We start from the raw sequence: 22,216 nt of genomic DNA on the forward strand, positions 1-22,216 counted from the left end.
AGTCTAAATAAGCCCTTGTGAAGCCCTTATTTACAATCGTAATAAACATGGCTTACCGGATCCCATAGGGAAAATGACAGCTTCCAGCATTACATCGTCTTGTTAGAATGTGTCATACCTCAAGCAGCAAGAGACTGCACACTGTTCCCCCAACTGAAGTTAATTGCTCTCAACAGTCCTGTGTGGAACAGCCATGGATTTTAGTTACGGTTGCTAAAATCATTTTCCTCATACAAACAGAAATCTTCATCTCTTTTCTGTTTCTGAGTAAATAGTACATACCAGCACTATTTCAAAATAACAAACTCTTGATTGAATAATAAAAAACTACAGTTAAACACTAAAAAACTCTAAGCCATCTCCGTGGAGATGTTGCCTGTACAACGGCAAAGAGAATGACTGGGGTAGGCGGAGCCTAGGAGGGATCATGTGACCAGCTTTGCTGGGCTCTTTGCCATTTCCTGTTGGGGAAGAGAATATCCCACAAGTAAGGATGACGCCGTGGACCGGACACACCTATGTTGGAGAAAGGAAATACAAATCAAATTTTTTATTTTAAAATTTGCCTCTTTTGTAGAATCTTAGCTCCTGTCCATGTGTCTTGTAAAACATTGTTACAAACATTGTTACAGCTGTCATACAGGGCTCAAGACATGTTTTTGCTAGTGAGCCTACCTCCGTATGCTCTCATGGAAAGGAGCTACATTTCAACAAAGACAAAGAAGTGCATTGGACTGTTTTAAACATTAGGCTCCATCAATATGATGAAAGCTTCACTCTGCCTGTGCTGTCCCTTTAAGTATTCTTCTGATGCTGATCTTTAAATACAAGGCTACAGATTCTAGTAGTGACTACTGCACAATACAAAGATACACCACAAAACTAATGTAACCTAACACGGTTTATGGGGCAGATCCCAATCCTGTAAATCTGTACTGAACTAGTGATGCCTATTTACACAAGCTTCCCTTACCCCAGGCCCTGCAAATGCTAGGCAGAGGAATAGCTAAAGATGTGACAAATTATACTTCTGCTCAGTGTCTGAACTTAACACTCCAAGCCTGGTCACTAATGGGACAATAGGCAATTATACAGCGTAGTGGCAACATCCGCTGATACACCTGGTACCTACAGACTTAAAGGGACACTGTACCCAATTTTTTTCTTTCGTGATTCAGATAGAGCATGACATTTTAAGCAACTTTCTAATTTACTCCTATTATCAAATTTTCTTAATTCTCTTGGTATCTTTATTTGAAATGCAAGAAAGTAAGTTTAGATGCCGGCCCATTTTTGGTGATGAACCTGGGTTGTTCTTGCTGATTGGTGGATAGACTCATCAACCAATAAAAAAGTGCTGTCCAGAGTGCTGAATAAAAAAAAAAAGCTTAGACGTCTTCTTTTTAAAATAAAGATAGCAAGAGAACGGAGAAAAATTGATAATAGGAATAAATTAGAAAGTGGCTTAAAATTGCATGCTCTATCTGAATCATGAAAGAAAAAATTTGGTTCAGTGTCCCTTTAATAAACACTACTCTACAGCACACATTAACACATACTGGTGAGATGTAAAATGTATGCAAAGCACTATACACAGCCTTACACAGACAGGGGCAATGCTGCGCACACACATGTCAAGGATACTAGAGGACCAACTAAAATCTAGAACTAGATGGGACATTTATAACTGTAAATTGTTATCTCCTCTGGTTAGTATTTAAAGCGACAAAAAACACTAAATAAATGCTAGATAGAATGATGCATTCAAAGAAAAAAGATTAGTCTGAGAATAACATAAAAGTATGTTTTAAAGTTTCATTAGCTGCTTAAATACTGACAAAGTGTAAAGTTTTAATGTCTATAAAACAATGGGAGCTGCCATGTTGTAACTTAGGTTACCTTCTCTGCTTTGGCCAATTAGGGACAGTTATAAATAGGTCACTAGAGTGTGCAGCCAATGGCTGTGTGGAATAGAACAGTGTTCTGCTCTTCCATTTCTAACAGGAACTGAAAAGCTCACATTTCAGAATTAAATTGCAGGAAAGGGAACAAAATAAATAATGAAAGTATATTGCACAGTCTTTTTTATATATTCAATTTATCATATTATATTACCATCTCAAAGTGTTTAATGTCCCTTTAAGCTTATGGGGCAACAATAAAGCTCTTACCTTGCCTGCATAATGGATGATGCAGAAGTCTGCCTTATCCTTCAGCTGACGAGGTTTCTGGAACTTGGAATGAGTGCCTTGTTCTTGTACCAATTTGTCCACAAATGTTTTGTCATTGGCTTTTGGAAACCAGCACTCTTCATCAAGCAGAGCCAGAACACCAGGAGGATTAGCCTGCAAACACAGAGGCAAAATACAGGAGCTTAATCATTCTTCTGTTATTCTGACCAGAAACAGGTCTGCTGGAATACAACATTATTGTCTGTATATAACTAAATACATTTGTGCATCTATGAAAGAAACAAAGTCTATATTTGGGAAAAATGATGCAGAGAACTGTATTCATTTGGAAATCTTTAGAATAAAATACATTTCCGTGGACATTTTTATACACTAACCAAAATATTATTATGTGTAGGTAACCAGAAGAAGGGTAGTGTCTCACAGGAATTACCCTGGTGCTTTGTGCCTTATTGCTTAGTGGACCCTCCGGCAGTATTCCGGGCAGACACTTTAAATTCTTACTGAAATCATTTGTATAACCCAGTAAGCAAAAACAGAAAAACATACATTGTGAAGGCAGATAAGAATTAGAAGTCCCATCAAGTCTGATCATATTTCCTTCTGAAGTTAAATTATCTCAGGCTTTCTTGTATTCTTACAGAAATTGTCCTTACCACCTATACTGAAAGTCTGTTCCACACATCAACCACATTTTTATTCTGAAAAAAAGTGTTTCTAATAACTCCTGAATCTACTATCCTTCAACTTAAGATCATATCCAATGTTTTAGTCATGAACAGTGATAAATTCTCTCAAACTTTTGGCCCAGTGTCCTTCAGCTGCTAGCCAATAGTCACAACAATAACTAACAATATGAGCTTTTCAATACCCTTATAGCTATCAAGATATTGGCAGAGTAATGGTAACCTGGTAGTAACCGCTTACCTCACTTTGTTGTGTTTTTGATAATGTACATTCATATTTCACTAAACTAATACAAGATTTTAGAAAACAAAATAAATGTAAAAATATATTATATTTTCTTAATTTTTATCTAGGATAATTTTTTGGTAAAACAAATATTTTTCGCTACACAGATAGTAGCATGCGCATATTTGTCAAACCAGGTTAAACCACCACTCTGGGAAATCAGAATTTTATGTATTGTTAAAATGTATTTAATAATTTTATCGATATTTTTATCTTCTGATATTTAATTATTCATTTTTATTGAAAAATAGATATAAACTTCTAAATGTTGATACTAAATGTGTAACAATACAATGCGTTTCCCCCCTTAGAAATGTCCTTTTTTTGTATTACATATGGTGATGTTTTCCCATGTAATGGTAATTCTGGCAACCAAGGCTATTTTCTAAAACTGATTGGACAGGACATGTTATACAGTACTCTCCTTACCGGCCTCTCAATGAGGTCAATACAAGGCTGTAAGTCCAGTCCAAAGTCAATGAAGTTCCACTCAATACCCTCACGCTGGTATTCCTCCTGCTCCAGGATAAACATGGTGTGATTAAAGAGCTGCTGCAGCTTCTCATTGGTGTAGTTGATGCAAAGCTGTTCAAAGGAGTTCAGCTGGAAGAACAAAAGGAAATTAGGGCCAAACCAATGGAAACATTTGAGGAACTGTATAAACTGAATATAAAAATTACAATTTTGTTTTAAGAATGAAACATCTGGGTTGATCATTATTGTTGTTAACACGGTTATGTTCTGTGCTTGGATAATGGTCTTATTTGCTGTTTGGCTAAAAGCCTTACACAACGTAGACATGATCTCAAAAGTATAACATCCTTTAGGAAACAGAGAATTTGATAGTAGCTAGGAACCAAAAGGCCCATCAAGTCTACCCATATTACATAGGATAGCCTTATGCATGTCCCATCAAGTCTACCCATATTACATAGGATAGCCTTATGCATGTCCCATCAAGTCTACCCATATTACATAGGATAGCCTTATGCATGTCCCATCAAGTCTACCCATATTACATAGGATAGCCTTATGCATGTCCCATCAAGTCTACCCATATTACATAGGATAGCCTTATGCATGTCCCATCAAGTCTACCCATATTACATAGGATAGCCTTAGGCATGTCCCATCAAGTCTACCCATATTACATAGGATAGCCTTATGCATGTCCCATCAAGTCTATACATATTACATAGGATAGCCTTATGCATGTCCCATCAAGTCTATACATATTACATAGGATAGCCTTATGCATGTCCGATCAAGTCTACCCATATTACATAGGATAGCCTTATGCATGTCCCATCAAGTCTACCCATATTACATAGGATAGCATTATGCATGTCCCATCAAGTCTATACATATTACATAGGATAGCCTTATGCATGACCCATCAAGTATACCCATATTACATAGGATAGCCTTATGCATGTCCCATCAAGTCTATACATATTACATAGGATAGCCTTATGCATGTCCCATCAAGTCTATACATATTACATAGGATAGCCTTATGCATGTCCCATTAAGTCTACATATATTACATAGGATAGCCTTATGCATGTCCCAGATTTTTTAATTCCTTTACAGTCCCTATGTTTACCACCTCAGTTGGAAGATTATTCCATGAACCCACCACCCTTTCTGTAAAAAAAAAATGCTTCCTCACATTTCCCCTGAATCTGCTACCTTCTAACTTAATATTGTGACCTTGTTTTGCTCTTTTTTTTTGTGGAAAATGCTTTCAGCTTCTACTTTATTAAGTCCCTTCATATATTTTAGGTTTCTATCATGTCACCTCTTTTCCTTCTCTCCTCTAAACTATACATATTTAGATCAGAGTCTCTTTGTAGGTTTCATATTTTAGACCATGTACCATTTTAGTAGGAAGAAGTTATACTGCACTGCTCCCCCCTATATCTCAGACCTTGTCTCCAGATACTCTCCCTCCCGTCCCCTTCGCTCCGCTCATGACCTCCTACTCTCCTCCTCTTGTTACCTCCTCACATACCCGTTTACAGGACTTCTCCAAACTGGCTCCCATCTTGTGGAACTCTCTGCCTCGCTTCACAAGACTCTCCCCTAGTTTAGAAAGCTTCAAGCACTCCCTAAAGACTCTACTGTTCAGGGATACATACAACCTACACTAACCTTTGTTTATACCAGTTACTCTCCTCCATTGCTATCCCCTTGAACCCCCTTAGCATGTAAGCCTAAGAGCCCAGCTCTTTGTAGATCACCTTCTTAAGAGTTGGGCCCTCTACCCATTTGATCCCTATAAATGTTTCCTTGTATACCTGTTTATAGCACTGCGGAATATGTTGGCGCTCTACAAATAACTGATAATATAGCACCACACCCTTTTTTACGGAATTCTAAACTTGATTATTTGACAACAAAAACAAAATATATTTGCTTATACCCATTTGAAGCTTCAAAACTGATGCAGAATAACAATGTCAAATGAAAAGTGCATGCACAGAGCATAATCCTGAACAAGGAGTTTGATACACTGACTGGGGCAGAGAAAGCACAATAACTCTGTAGAAAATTGTAAATTTCAAAAACATAATTTATATGCTTACCTGATAAATTCATTTCTTCCATGGTGGTGAGAGTCCACAGTCAATTACTCCTTTGAATTACTCTTCTTCACCACTAGGAGGAGGCAGAGGAGGCCCTATAAAACCCTTACCACCCCACAAATACCTCCGTCTAAAGTATAGCCAAGCAAAGTGAGGTAAAGGGAAAAGGGAAAAAGAGCCAAAAATTAGAGCACAACAAACAGATGTGCTAAAGTCAAAATTAACCCTCAAATAAATTTAAGGGTGGAGTCTGAAGGACCTCTCACCACTATGAAAGAAATCAATTGATCAGGTAAGCATAAATTATGTTTTCTTTCATACAGGTGGTGAGAGTCACAATCTATTACTCCTGGGAACTAATACCCAAGCTAGAGAGTCCACGAGTAATAACAAAAAGGGAGAAATTTAAAAACATCTTTTTTTCACTGAGAAATTAAATCCACAACCCAATAAAAATAATAATAATAATGCAGTTAAAATAAAACATGCAAAACAAATCAAACTGAGACAGCTACCTAATAAACATTTCTACCAAAAGCTGATTCAGAGGAAGCAAAAACATCAAAATGGTAGAATTTTGTAAAAGTATGCAAAGAAGACCAAGTAGCTGCCTTGTAAATCTGGTCAACTGAAGCCTCATTCCTGAAAGCCCAAGAAGTGGCAACTGACCTAGTAGAATGAGCAGTAATCTGCTGTAGTGGATGCTGACCTGTCTCCAAGTAAGCCCTGTGAATCAAACCAGTAGACACTTACTGACCTTTCTGAATGAACAAACTAGAAGTTAGTCTAAAGTCCTTAGTAGCGTCAATGTAATATTTCAATGACCTAAGCATTCTTAGGATTAGGACACAAACAAGAACAACGATCTCTCTGCTAATGTTATCGGAAGAAACAACCTTAGGCAAAAAGGCAAAAGAAGACCGTAAAACTGCCTTATCCTGATGACGAGCAGATAACTCAAAACCTCTTCTAGCAGAAGAGATAGCCAAAAGAAATAACACTTTCCAAGAAAGTAATTTAAAGGACCAGTAAATACAGTAGATTTGCATAACTAACAAATGATAAAAACATAATTTATGTAAGAACTTACCTGATAAATTAATTTCTTTCATATTGGCAAGAGTCCACGAGCTAGTGACATATGAGAGATACATTCCTACCAGGAGGGGCAAAGTTTCCCAAACCTCAAAATGCCTATAAAAATACACCCCTCACCACACCCACAATTCAGTTTAACGAATAGCCAAGTAGTGGGGTGATAAAGAAAGGAGTAAAAAGCATCAACAAAGGAATTTGGAAATAATTGTGCTTTATACAAAAAAATCATAACCACCTTAAAAAGGGGGTGGGCCTCATGGACTCTTGCCAATATGAAAGAAATTAATTTATCAGGTAAGTTCTTACATAAAACAGAATTTATGTTTACCTGATAAATTTCTTTCTCCAACGGTGTGTCCGGTCCACGGCGTCATCCTTACTTGTGGGATATTCTCTTCCCCAACAGGAAATGGCAAAGAGCCCAGCAAAGCTGGTCACATGATCCCTCCTAGGCTCCGCCTACCCCAGTCATTCGACCGACGTTAAGGAGGAATAATAGCATAGGAGAAACCATATGGTACCGTGGTGACTGTAGTTAAAGAAAATAAATTATCAGACCTGATTAAAAAACCAGGGCGGGCCGTGGGCCGGACACACCGTTGGAGAAAGAAATTTATCAGGTAAACATAAATTCTGTTTTATCCAACATAGGTGTGTCCGGTCCACGGCGTCATCCTTACTTGTGGGAACCAATACCAAAGCTTTAGGACACGGATGAAGGGAGGGAGCAAATCAGGTCACCTAAATGGAAGGCACCACGGCTTGCAAAACCTTTCTCCCAAAAATAGCCTCAGAAGAAGCAAAAGTATCAAACTTGTAAAATTTGGTAAAAGTGTGCAGTGAAGACCAAGTCGCTGCCCTACATATCTGATCAACAGAAGCCTCGTTCTTGAAGGCCCATGTGGAAGCCACAGCCCTAGTGGAATGAGCCGTGATTCTTTCGGGAGGCTGCCGTCCGGCAGTCTCGTAAGCCAATCTGATGATGCTTTTAATCCAAAAAGAGAGAGAGGTAGAAGTTGCTTTTTGACCTCTCCTTTTACCTGAATAAACAACAAACAGGGAAGATGTTTGTCTAAAATCCTTTGTAGCATCTAAATAGAATTTTAGAGCGCGAACAACATCCAAATTGTGCAACAAGCGTTCCTTCTTTGAAACTGGTTTCGGACACAGAGAAGGTACGATAATCTCCTGGTTAATGTTTTTGTTAGAAACAACTTTTGGAAGAAAACCAGGTTTAGTACGTAAAACCACCTTATCTGCATGGAACACCAGATAAGGAGGAGAACACTGCAGAGCAGATAATTCTGAAACTCTTCTAGCAGAAGAAATTGCAACTAAAAACAAAACTTTCCAAGATAATAACTTAATATCAACGGAATGTAAGGGTTCAAACGGAACCCCCTGAAGAACTGAAAGAACTAAATTGAGACTCCAAGGAGGAGTCAAAGGTTTGTAAACAGGCTTGATTCTAACCAGAGCCTGAACAAAGGCTTGAACATCTGGCACAGCTGCCAGTTTTTTGTGAAGTAACACCGACAAGGCAGAAATCTGTCCCTTCAGGGAACTTGCCGATAATCCTTTTTCCAATCCTTCTTGAAGGAAGGATAGAATCCTAGGAATCTTAACCTTGTCCCAAGGGAATCCTTTAGATTCACACCAACAGATATATTTTTTCCAAATTTTGTGGTAAATCTTTCTAGTTACAGGCTTTCTGGCCTGAACAAGAGTATCAATAACAGAATCTGAGAAACCTCGCTTCGATAAAATCAAGCGTTCAATCTCCAAGCAGTCAGCTGGAGTGAAACCAGATTCGGATGTTCGAACGGACCCTGAACAAGAAGGTCTCGTCTCAAAGGTAGCTTCCAAGGTGGAGCCGATGACATATTCACCAGATCTGCATACCAAGTCCTGCGTGGCCACGCAGGAGCTATCAAGATCACCGACGCCCTCTCCTGATTGATCCTGGCTACCAGCCTGGGGATGAGAGGAAACGGCGGGAACACATAAGCTAGTTTGAAGGTCCAAGGTGCTACTAGTGCATCCACTAGAGCCGCCTTGGGATCCCTGGATCTGGACCCGTAGCAAGGAACTTTGAAGTTCTGACGAGAGGCCATCAGATCCATGTCTGGAATGCCCCAAAGTTGAGTGACTTGGGCAAAGATTTCCGGATGGAGTTCCCACTCCCCCGGATGCAATGTCTGACGACTCAGAAAATCCGCTTCCCAATTTTCCACTCCCGGGATGTGGATAGCAGACAGGTGGCAGGAGTGAGACTCCGCCCATAGAATAATCTTGGTCACTTCTTCCATCGCTAGGGAACTCCTTGTTCCCCCCTGATGGTTGATGTACGCAACAGTCGTCATGTTGTCTGATTGAAACCGTATGAACTTGGTCCTCGCTAGCTGAGGCCAAGCCTTGAGAGCATTGAATATCGCTCTCAGTTCCAGAATATTTATCGGTAGAAGAGATTCTTCCCGAGACCAAAGACCCTGAGCTTTCAGGGATCCCCAGACCGCGCCCCAGCCCATCAGACTGGCGTCGGTCGTGACAATGACCCACTCTGGTCTGTGGAATGTCATCCCTCGTGACAGGTTGTCCAGGGACAGCCACCAACGGAGTGAGTCTCTGGTCCTCTGATTTACTTGTATCTTTGGAGACAAGTCTGTATAGTCCCCATTCCACTGACTGAGCATGCACAGTTGTAATGGTCTTAGATGAATGCGCGCAAAAGGAACTATGTCCATTGCCGCTACCATCAACCCGATCACTTCCATGCACTGAGCTACGGAAGGAAGAGGAACGGAATGAAGTATTCGACAAGAGTCCAGAAGCTTTGTCTTTCTGGCCTCTGTTAGAAAAATCCTCATTTCTGAGGAGTCTATAATTGTTCCCAAGAAGGGAACCCTTGTTGACGGGGATAGAGAACTCTTTTCCACGTTCACTTTCCAGCCGTGCGATCTGAGAAAGGCCAGGACGATGTCCGTGTGAGCCTTTGCTCGAGGGAGGGACGACGCTTGAATCAGAATGTCGTCCAGGTAAGGTACTACTGCAATGCCCCTTGGTCTTAGCACAGCTAGAAGGGACCCTAGTACCTTTGAGAAAATCCTTGGAGCAGTGGCTAATCCGAAAGGAAGCGCCACGAACTGGTAATGTTTGTCCAGGAATGCAAACCTTAGGAACCGATGATGTTCCTTGTGGATAGGAATATGTAGATACGCATCCTTTAAATCCACCGTGGTCATGAATTGACCTTCCTGGATGGAAGGAAGGATAGTTCGAATGGTTTCCATCTTGAAAGATGGGACCTTGAGAAATTTGTTTAAGATCTTGAGATCTAGGATTGGTCTGAATGTTCCCTCTTTTTTGGGAACTATGAACAGATTGGAGTAGAACCCCATCCCTTGTTCTCTCAATGGAACAGGATGAATCACTCCCATTTTTAACAGGTCTTCTACGCAATGTAAGAACGCCTGTCTTTTTATGTGGTCTGAAGACAACTGAGACCAGTGGAACCTTCCCCTTGGGGGAAGTCCCTTGAATTCCAGAAGATAACCCTGGGAGACTATTTCTAGCGCCCAAGGATCCAGAACATCTCTTGCCCAAGCCTGAGCGAAGAGAGAGAGTCTGCCCCCCACCAGATCCGGTCCCGGATCGGGGGCCGATATTTCATGCTGTCTTGGTAGCAGTGGCAGGTTTCTTTGCCTGCTTTCCCTTGTTCCAGCCTTGCATTGGTCTCCAAGCTGGCTTGGCCTGAGAAGTATTACCTTCTTGCTTAGAGGACGTAGCACCTTGGGCTGGTCCGTTTTTACGAAAGGGACGAAAATTAGGTCTATTTTTTGCCTTGAAAGGCCGATCCTGAGGAAGGGCATGGCCCTTACCCCCAGTGATATCAGAGATAATCTCTTTCAAGTCAGGACCAAACAGCGTTTTCCCCTTGAAAGGAATGTTTAGTAGCTTGTTCTTGGAAGACGCATCTGCCGACCAAGATTTCAACCAAAGCGCTCTGCGCGCCACAATAGCAAACCCAGAATTCTTAGCCGCTAACTTAGCCAATTGCAAAGAGGCGTCTAGAGTGAAAGAATTAGCCAATTTGAGAGCATTGACTCTGTCCATAATCTCCTCATAAGGAGGAGAGTCACTATCGAGCACCTTAATCAGTTCATCAAACCAGAAATATGCGGCTGTAGTGACAGGGACAATGCATGAAATGGGTTGTAGAAGGTAACCCTGCTGAACAAACATCTTTTTAAGCAAACCTTCTAATTTTTTATCCATAGGATCTTTGAAAGCACAACTATCCTCTATGGGAATAGTGGTGCGTTTGTTTAAAGTAGAAACCGCTCCCTCGACCTTGGGGACTGACTGCCATAAGTCCTTTCTGGGGTCGACCATAGGAAACAATTTTTTAAATATGGGGGGAGGGACGAAAGGAATACCGGGCCTTTCCCATTCTTTATTAACAATGTCCGCCACCCGCTTGGGTATAGGAAAAGCTTCTGGGAGCCCCGGCACCTCTAGGAACTTGTCCATTTTACATAGTTTCTCTGGGATGACCAAATTTTCACAATCATCCAGAGTGGATAATACCTCCTTAAGCAAAATGCGGAGATGTTCCAATTTAAATTTAAAAGTAATCACATCAGATTCAGCCTGCTGAGAAATGTTCCCTAAATCAGTAATTTCTCCCTCAGACAAAACCTCCCTGGCCCCCTCAGATTGGGTTAGGGGCCCTTCAGAGATATTAATATCAGCGTCGTCATGCTCTTCAGTAATTAAAACAGAGCATCCACGCTTACGCTGACAAGGGTTCATTTTGGCTAAAATGTTTTTGACAGAATTATCCATTACAGCCGTTAATTGTTGCATAGTAAGGAGTATTGGCGCGCTAGATGTACTAGGGGCCTCCTGAGTGGGCAAGACTCGTGTAGACGAAGGAGGGAATGATGCAGTACCATGCTTACTCCCCTCACTTGAGGAATCATCTTGGGCATCATTGTCATTATCACACAAATCACATTTATTTAAATGAATAGGAATTCTGGCTTCCCCACATTCAGAACACAGTCTATCTGGTAGTTCAGACATGTTAAACAGGCATAAACTTGATAAGAAAGTACAAAAAACGTTTTGAAATAAAACCGTTACTGTCACTTTAAATTTTAAACTGAACACACTTTATTACTGCAATTGCGAAAAAACATGAAGGAATTGTTCAAAATTCACCAAACTTTCACCACAGTGTCTTAAAGCCTTGAAAATATTGCACACCAATTTTGGAAGCTTTAACCCTTAAAATAACGGAACCGGAGCCGTTTTAAGCTTTAACCCCTTTACAGTCCCTGGTATCTGCTTTGCTGAGACCCAACCAAACCCAAGGGGAATACGATACCAAATGATGCCTTCAGAAGACTTTTATAAGTATCAGAGCTCCTCTTAAAAACAAGTGCGCAACACCGGCGCGAAAATGAGACTCTGCCTATGCTTTGGGAAAGCCCCTAAAGAATAAGGTGTCTAAAACAGTGCCTGCCGATATTATTATATCAAAATACCCAGAATAAATGATTCCTCAAGGCTAAATAAGTGTTAATATCAATCGATTTAGCCCAAAAAATGTCTACAGTCTAAATAAGCCCTTGTGAAGCCCTTATTTACAATCGTAATAAAAATGGCTTACCGGATCCCATAGGGAAAATGACAGCTTCCAGCATTACATCGTCTTGTTAGAATGTGTCATACCTCAAGCAGCAAAGGACTGCAAACTGTTCCCCCAACTGAAGTTAATGCTCTCAACAGTCCTGTGTGGAACAGCCATGGATTTTAGTTACGGTTGCTAAAATCATTTTCCTCATACAAACAGAATTCTTCATCTCTTTTCTGTTTCTGAGTAAATAGTACGTACCAGCACTATTTGAAAATAACAAACTCTTGATTGAATAATGAAAAACTACAGTTAAACACTAAAAAACTCTAAGCCATCTCCGTGGAGATGTTGCCTGTACAACGGCAAAGAGAATGACTGGGGTAGGCGGAGCCTAGGAGGGATCATGTGACCAGCTTTGCTGGGCTCTTTGCCATTTCCTGTTGGGGAAGAGAATATCCCACAAGTAAGGATGACGCCGTGGACCGGACACACCTATGTTGGAGAAATTAGGTTTTCTTTCATGTAATTGGCAAGAGTCCATGAGCTAGTGACGTGTGGGATAGCAATACCCAAGATGTGGAACTCCACACAAGAATCACTAGAGAGGGAGGGATACAAAACAAAAAAAGCCATTTTCCACTGAAAAAAATTAATCCACAACCCAAAATATAAGTTAATTCAAACTGAAACAGCTGCCTGAAGAACTTTTCTACCAAAAACTGTTTCCGAAGAAGCAAATACATCAAAATGGTAGAATTTAGTAAATGTATGCAAAGAAGACCAAGTATCAGCTTTGCAAATCTGATCAACTGAAGCTTCATTCTTAAAAGCCCAGGAAGTGGAAACTGATCTAGTAGAATGAGCTGTGATTCTCTGAGGCGGGGCTTGACCCGACTCCAAATAGGATTGATGAATCAAATGTTTTAACCACGAGGCCAAGGAAGCCTTCTGACCTTTCCTGGAACCAGAAAAGATAACAAATAGACTAGAAGTCTTCCCGAAATCTTTAGTAACTTCAACATAATATTTCAGAGCTCTCACCACATCCAAAGAATGTAAAGATCTCTCCAAAGAATTCTTAGGATTAGGACACAAGGAAGGAACAACAATTTCTCTATTAATGTTGTTAGAATTCATAACCTTAGGTAAGAATGTAAATGAAGTCCGCAAAACTGCCTTATCCTGATGAAAAATTAGAAAAGGAGATTCACAACAGAGAGCGGATAATTCAGAAACTCTTCTAGCAGAAGAGATGGACAAAAGAAACAACACTTTCCAAGAAAGCAGTTTAATGTCCAAAGAATGCATAGGCTCAAACGGAGGAGCCTGTAAAGCCTTCAAAACCAAATTAAGACTCCAAGGAGGATTGATTTAATGACAGGCTTGATATGAACCAAAGCCTGCACAAAACAATGAATATCAGGAAGTTTAGCAATCTTTCTGTGAAATAAAACAGAAAGAGCGGAGATTTGTCCTTTCAAGGAATTTGCAGACAAACCTTTATCCAAACCATTCTGAAGAAACTGTAAAATTCTAGGAATTCTAAAAGAATGCCAAGAGAATTTATGAGAAGAACACCATGAAATGTAAGTCTTCCAAACTCAATAATAAATCTTTTTAGAAACAGCTTTACGAGCCTGCAACATAGTATTAATCACTGAGACAGAGAAACCTCTATGACTAAGCACTAAGCGTTCAATTTCCATACCTTCAAATTTAATGATTTGAGATCCTGATGGAAAAACGGACCTTGAGATAGAAGGTCTGGCTTTAATGGAAGTGGCCAAGGTTGGCAACTGGACATCCGAACAAGATCCACATACCAAAACGTGTCAGACCATGCTGGAGCCACCAGCAGCACAAACGATAGCTCCATGATGATTTTGGAGATCACTCTTGGAAGAACTAGAGGCGGGAAAATATAAGCAGGTTGATAACACCAAGGAAGTGTCAACGCATCCACTGCTTCCACCTGAGGATCCCTGGACCTGGACAGGTACCTGGGAAGTTTTTTGTTTAGATGAGATGCCATCAGATCTATTTCTGGAAGCCCCAACATCTGAACAACTTGAGAAAACACATCTGGGTGGAGAGACCATTCTCTGCTTCCCAATTGTCTATACCTGGGATATGAACCGTAGAAATTAGACAGGAGCTGGATTCCGCCAAAACAAGTATCCAAGATACTTCTTTCATAGCTTGAGGACTGCGAGTCCCACCCTGATGATTGACATATGTCACAGTTGTGATATTGTCTGTCTGAAAACAAATGAACGGTTCTCTCTTCAACAGAGGCCAAAACTGAAGAACCCTGAGAATCGCACGGAGTTCCAAAATATTGATTGGTAATCTTGCCTATTGAGATTTCCAAACCCCTTGTGCTGTCAGAGATCCCCAAACAGCTACCCAACCTGAAAGACTCACATCTGTTGTAATCACAGTCCAGGTTGGACGAATGAAAGAGGCCCCTAGAATTATACGATGGAGATCTAACCACAAAGTCAGAGAAAGTCGAACATTGGGATTTAAGGATATTAATTGTGATATCCTTGTATAATCCCTGCACCATTGGTTCAGCCTACAAAGCTTGAGAGATCTCATATGAAAACGAGCAAAGGGGATCGCGTCCGATGCTGCAGTCATGAGACCTAAAACTTCCATGCACATAGCTACTGAAGGGAATGACTGAGACTGAAGGTTCCGACAGGCTGCAACCAAATCTATCTGAAAACCTAAAAAGGTTAACCTTGTCTGAGGAATCAAATAACTTTTTGGTAAATTGATCCTCCAACCATGTTTTCAAAGAAACAACACTAGTTGATTTGTGTGAGATTCTTCAGAACGTAAAGACTGAGCTAGTACCAAGATATCGTCCAAATAAGGAAACACCGCAATACCCCGCTCTCTGATTACAGAGAGAAGGGCACCGAGAACCTTTGAAAAGATTCTTGGAGCTGTTGCTAGGCCAAAAGGAAGAGCGACAAATTGGTAATGCTTGTCTAGAAAAGAGAATCTCAGAAACTGATAATGATCTGGATGAATCGGAATATGAAGAAATGCATCCTTTAAGTCTATTGTGGACATATAATGCCCTTGCTGAACAAAAGGCAGAATAGTCCTTATAGTCACCATTTTGAATGTTGGTATCCTTACATATCGATTCAAAATCTTTAGATCCAGAACTGGTCTGAATGAATTTTCTTTCTTTGATCTCTTAAATGGCTTGGATTTATTCCAATTTGAAGAAGGCTTCCAATTGGAAACAGATTCCTTGGGGGAAGGATTAGGTTTTTGTTCTTTATTTTGTCGAAAGGAATGAAAACGGTTAGAAGCTTTAGATTTACCCTTAGGTCTTTTATCCTGAGGCAAAAAACTCCCTTCCCCCCAGTGACAGTTGAAATTATTGAATCCAACTGAGAACCAAATAATTTATTACCTTGGAAAGAAAGAGATAGCAATCTGGACTTAGAAGTCATATCAGCATTCCAAGATTTGAGCCACAAAGCTCTTCTAGCTAAAATAGCTAAAGACATAGATTTAACATCAATTTTGGCCAGTGCCAGTACTGTGGCCAGTGCCAGTACTGGGAATCTTGTTAAAGTTGAGGGTCTCAAGGATTCCACTCAATATCAGCAGATACTTGAGAATAATGTTGAGGAATCAGTCACAAAGTTGAAGTTACGCCGGGGCTGGATATTTCAACAAGACAATGACCCAAAACACTGCTCAAAATCTACTCTGGCATTTATGCAGAGGAACAAGTACAATGTTCTGGAATGGCCATCCCAGTCCCCAGACCTGAATATCATTGAAAATCTGTGGGGTGATTTGAAGCGGGCTGTCCATGCTCGGCAACCATCAAACCTAACTGAACTGGAGATTTTTTGCAAGGAGGAATGGTCCAAAATACCTTCATCCAGATATCAAAAAACATAATTTATGTAAGAATTTACCTGATAAATTAATTTCTTTCATATTGGCAAGAGTCCATGAGCTAGTGACATATGGGATATACAATCCTACCAGGAGGGGCAAAGTTTCCCAAACCTCAAAATGATTATAAATACACCCCACACCACACCCACAATTCAGTTTAATGAATAGCCAAGAAGTGGGGTGATAAGAAAGGAGCAAAAAGCATCAATAAGGAATTGGAATAATTGTGCTTTATACAAAAAAATCATAACCACCATAAAAAGGGTGGGTCTCATGGACTCTTGCCAATATGAAAGACATGAATTTATCAGGTAAATTCTTACATAAATTATGTTTTCTTTCATGTAATTGGCAAGAGTCCATGAGCTAGTGACGTATGGGATAGCAAATACCCAAGATGTGGAACTCCAAGAGTCACTAGAGAGGGAGCGATAAAAATAAAGACAGCCAATTCCGCTGAAAAATTAATCCACAACCCAAATCAAAAGTTTTAATCTTTATAATGAAAAAAACTGAAATTATAAGCAGAAGAATCAAACTGAAACAGCTGCCTGAAGAACTTTTTTTTTACCAAAAACTGCTTCTGAAGAAGAGAAAAAATCAAAATGGTAGAATTTAGTAAAAGTATGCAAAGAAGACCAAGTTGCTGCTTTGCAAATCTGATCAACAGAAAGCCCAGGAAGTGGAAACTAACCTAGTAGAATGAGCCGTAATCCTCTGAGGTGGGGATTTACCCGACTCCAAATAAGCGTGATGAATCAAAAGCTTTAACCAAGATGCCAAAGAAATGGCAGAAGCCTTCTGACCTTTCCTAGAACCAGAAAAGATAACAAATAGACTAGAAGTCTTCCTGAAATCTTTAGTAGCTTCAACATAATATTTCAAAGCTCTTACCACATCCAAAGAATGTAAAGATCTCTCCAGAGAATTCTTAGGATTAGGACACAAAGAAGGGACAACAATTTCTCTACTAATGTTGTTGGAGTTCACAACTTTAGGTAAAAATGTAAACGAAGTCCGCAAAACCGCCTTATCCTGATGAAAAATCAGAAAAGGAGACTCACAAGAAAGAGCAGATAATTCAAAAACTCTTCTAGCAGAAGAGATGGCCAAAAAGAACAATAATTTCCAAGAAAGTAATTTAATGTCCAGAAAATGCATAGGCTCAAACGGAGGAGCCTGTAAAGCCTTCAAAACCAAATTAAGACTCCAAGGAGGAGAGATTGATTTAATGACAGGCCTGATATGAACCAAAGCCTGAACAAAACAATGAATATCAGGAAGATTAGCAATTTTTCTGTGGAACAGAACAGAAAGAGCAGAGATTTGTCCTTTCAAGGAACTTGCAGACAAACCTTTATCTAAACCATCCTGAAGAAACTGTAAAACTCTAGGAATTCTAAAAGAATGCCAAGAGAATTTATGAGAAGAGCACCATGAAATGTAAGTCATCCAAACTCGATAATAAATCTTTCTAGACACAGATTTACGAGCCTGCAACATAGTATTAATCACTGAGTCAGAGAAACCTCTATGACTAAGCACTAAGCGTTCAATCTCCATACCTTCAAATTTAATGATTTGAGATCCTGATGGAAAAACGGAGATCCTGATAGAAAAACGGGCCATGTGAAAGAAGGTCTGGCCTTAACGGAAGTGGCCAAGGCTGGCAACTGGACATCAGAATAAGATCCGCATACCAAAACCTGTGTGGCCATGCTGGAGCCACCAGCAGTACAAACGAACGTTCCATTATGATTTTGGAAATCACTCTTGGAAGAACTAGAGGCGGAAAAATATCAGCAGGTTGATAATTCCAAAAAAGTGTTAACGCATCCACTGCTTCCGCCTGAGGATCCCTGGACCTGGACAGATACCTGGGAAGTTTCCTGTTTAGCCGAGAAGCCATCAGATCTATTTCTGGAAGCCCCAACATCTGAACAATCTGAAAAAACACATCTGGGTGAAGAGACCACTCTCCCGGATGTAAAGTTTGACGACTGAGATGATCCACTTCCCAATTGTCTATACCTGGGATATGGACCGCAGAAATTAGACAGGAGCTGGATTCCGCCCAAGCAAGTATCCGAGATACTTCTTTCATAGCTGGAGGACTGTGAGCACCACCCTGATGATTGACATACGCCACGGTTGTGACATTGTCTGTCTGAAAACAAATAAACGGTTCTCTCTTCAGTAGAGGCCAAAACTGAAGAGCTCTGAGAATCTCACAGAGTTCCAAAATATTGATTGGTAATCTCGCCTCTTGAGATTTTCAAACCCCCTGCGCTGTCAGAGATCCCCAGACAGCTCCCCAACCTGAAAGACTCGCATCTGTTGTGATCACAGACCAGGTTGGACGAACAAAAGAGGCCCATTGAACTAAATGATGGTGATCTAACCACCAAGTCAGAGATAGTCGAACATTGGGATTTAAGCATATTAATTGTGATATCTTTGTATAATCCCTGCACCATTGGTTCAGCATACAAAGCTGAAGAGGTCTCATGAGACCTAAAACGTCCATGCACATAGCTACTGAAGGGAATGATTGAAACTGAAGGTTTCGACAAGCTGCAACCAATTTCAGACGTCTCTTGTCTGTTAGAGACAAAGTCATGGATACTGAATCTATTTGGAAACCATAAAGGTTACCCTTGTCTGAGGAATCAAAGAACTTTTTTGTAAATTGATCCTCCAACCATGTCTTTGAAGAAACAACACTAGTTGATTCGTGTGAGATTCTGCAGAACGTAAAGACTGAGCTAGTACCAAGATATCGTCCAAATAAGAAAACACCGCAATACCCCGCTCTCTGATTACAGAGAGTAGGGCACTGAGAACCTTTGAAAAGATCCTTGGAGCTGTTGCTAGGCCAAAAGGAAGAGCAACAAATTGGTGTTGCTTGTCTAGAAAATAGAATCTCAGGAACTGATAGTGATCTGGATGAATCGGAATATGAAGATATGCATCCTTTAAGTCTATTGTGGACATATAATGCCCTTGCTGAACAAAAGGCAGAATAGTCCTTATAGTCACCATCTTGAATGTTGGTATTCTTACATAACGATTCAAAATTTTTAGATCTAGAACTGGTCTGAAAGAATTCTCCTTCATTGGGACAATGAACAGATTTGAATAAAACCCCGGACCCCATTCCTGAAAGGAACTGGCACAATTACCCCAGAGAACTCCAGGTCTGAAACACACTTCAGGAAAGCCTGAGCTTTCTCTGGGTTCACTGGAATGTGTGAGAGAAAGAAACTTCTCACAGGCGGTCTTACTTTGAAACCTATTGGATTCAGAACCTGAGAGACAATGTTCTGAATCCAATGATTTTGGACTGAATTGAACCAAACATCCTTGAAAAATCTTAGTGTGCCCCCTACCAGCTGAGCTGGAATGAGGGCCGCACCTTCATGCGGACTTGGGGGCTGATTTAGATCTTTTAAATGGCTTGGATTTATTCCAAACTGAAGAAGGCGTCCATTTGGAAACCATTCCCTTAGGGAAAGGATCAGGTTTCTGTTACTTATTTTGTCGAATGGAACGAAAATGGTTAGCAGCCTTAAATTTACCCATAGATTTTTTATCCTGAGGCAAAAAAGCTCCCTTCCCCAATGACAGTTGAAATAATCGAATCCAACTGAGAACTAAATCATTTATTACCTTGGAAAGAGAGAGATAGCAACGTTGATTTAGAAGTCATATCAGCATTCCAAGATTTAAGCCATAAAGCTCTTCTAGCTAAAATAGCTAAAGACATATACCTGACATCAATTCTAATGATATAAAAAATGGCATCACAAATGAAATTATTAGCATGTTGAATTAGCTTAACAATGCTATACACATTATGATCTGGTACTTGTTGCGCTAAGGTTTCCAACCAAAAAGTTGAAGCAGCTGCAACATCAGCCAAAGAAATAGCAGGCCTAAGAAGATGACCTGAACAGAAATAAGCCTTCTTTAGATAAGATTCACGTTTCCTATCTAAAGGATCATTAAAAGAAGTACTATCTGCCGTAGGAATATTAGTACGCTTTGCAAGAGTAGAGATAGCCTCATCAACTTTGGGGATCTTTTCCCAAAACTCCAATCTATCAGTCGGCAAAGGATACAGTTTCTTAAACCTTGAAGGAGTAAAAGAAGTACCCAGTCTATTCCATCCCCTAGAAATCACATCTGAAATAGCATCAGGAACTGGAAAAACCTCAGGAATAACTACGAGGTTTAAAAACTGAATTTAAACTTTACTAGTTTTAATATCAAGATGACTAGTCTCCTCCATATCTAATGCAATCAACACCTCTTTTAATAAGGAACAAATATACTCCATTTTAAACAAATATGAAGATTTGTCAGTGTCAATATCTGAGGCAGAATCTTCTGAACCAGATAGAACATCAGAGATAGATAAATCAGAATGTTGTCGTTCATTCAAAAATTCATCAATTTTATGAGAAGTTTTAAAAGACCTTTTACGTTTATTAGAAAGCGGTATGACAGACAAAGCCTTCTGAATGGAATTAGAAACAAATTCTCTCACATTAACAGGAATATCCTGAGCATTAGATGTTGAAGGACCAGCAACAGATAATGGACTACTACTAATGGAAATATTGTCTGCATGTAAAAGCTTGTCATGACAACTATTACAAACTACAGCCGGAGGAACAGTTACCACAAGTTTACAACAAATGCACTTAGCTTTGGTAGAACTGACATCAGGCAGCAGGATTCCAGTAGTAGATTCTGAGACAGGGTCAGTTTGAGACATCTTGCAATATGTAAGAGAAAAAATAACATATAAAGCAAAATTATCAATTTCCTTATATGACAGTTTCAGGAATGGGAAAGAAATGCAAAACAAAGGAGCCTCTGGAAACCTGAAGCAAAATGAAATTAAGTCTTAAATAATGTCAAAAGTTTGGAGCCAAGTATGACGCCCACAACTGACAAAATATTTTTTGCCGCCAAGAACGTCTGCAACAAACACGAGCATCATAGATGCAACAACGTGAAAAAACTCGGCACCAACTAAGAAGCCGGAAATGACGAAATCACGCCAACAAACGTAATTCTTGCTCCAAAAAAATCTTGTGCCAAGAATGACGCAATAAATTATAGCATTTTGCGCTCCCGAGAGCCTATCAGCACGCAATTTAGAAAAGAGAGTCAATTTGAAAACTTCAGGTAAGAATTTTTTTTTTTTTAATATGCATTTCCCAAATATGAAACTGACAGTCTGCAGAAAGGAAATATACTGATAAACCTGAATCATGGTAAATATAAGTACAAACATATTTAGGACTTTAAATATAAAGTGCCAAACCATAGCTGAGAGTGTCAAAATTAAGGAAACATACTTACCAAAAGACACTCATCTACATAAAGTACATAGCCAAACCAGTACTAAAACGAGAATCAGCAGAGGTAATGGTATATAAGAGTATATCGTCAATCTGAAAAAAGAGGAGATGAATCTCTACGACTGATAACAGAGAACCTATGAAATAGATCCCCGTTAGGATGACCATTGTATTCAATAGTTAATACTCCCTTCACATCACTCTGTCATTCACTGCACTCTGAGAGGAACCAGGCTTTAAAAAAAGCGGAGAAGCGCATATCAACGTAGAAATCTAGCACAAACTTACTTCACCACCTCCATAGGAGGCAAAGTTTGTAAAACTGAATTGTGGGTGTGGTGGGGGGTGTATTTATAGGCATTTTGAGGTTTGGGAAACTTTGCCCCTCCTGGTAGGATTGTATATCCCATACGTCAC

The 22,216-nt window shown here is 39.9% G+C and overlaps 1 protein-coding gene across 1 annotated transcript in view; it reads right to left on the reverse strand.

Moving 5' to 3' along the window:
- The window catches only part of MYH10 (myosin heavy chain 10), a gene marked incomplete in the record, with an annotated part of 607,379 nt that overhangs the window by 192,979 nt on the left and 392,184 nt on the right, over positions 1–22,216 (reverse strand). Inside the window, 2 exon segments of the mRNA XM_053709890.1 lie at positions 2,172–2,345; positions 3,594–3,767. Coding sequence (XP_053565865.1) covers positions 2,172–2,345; positions 3,594–3,767 — 348 coding nt within the window.

The sequence above is a fragment of the Bombina bombina genome, chromosome 1, assembly GCF_027579735.1.
Source record: "Bombina bombina isolate aBomBom1 chromosome 1, aBomBom1.pri, whole genome shotgun sequence".
In the NCBI taxonomy this organism is placed as follows: Eukaryota; Metazoa; Chordata; class Amphibia; order Anura; family Bombinatoridae; genus Bombina; species Bombina bombina.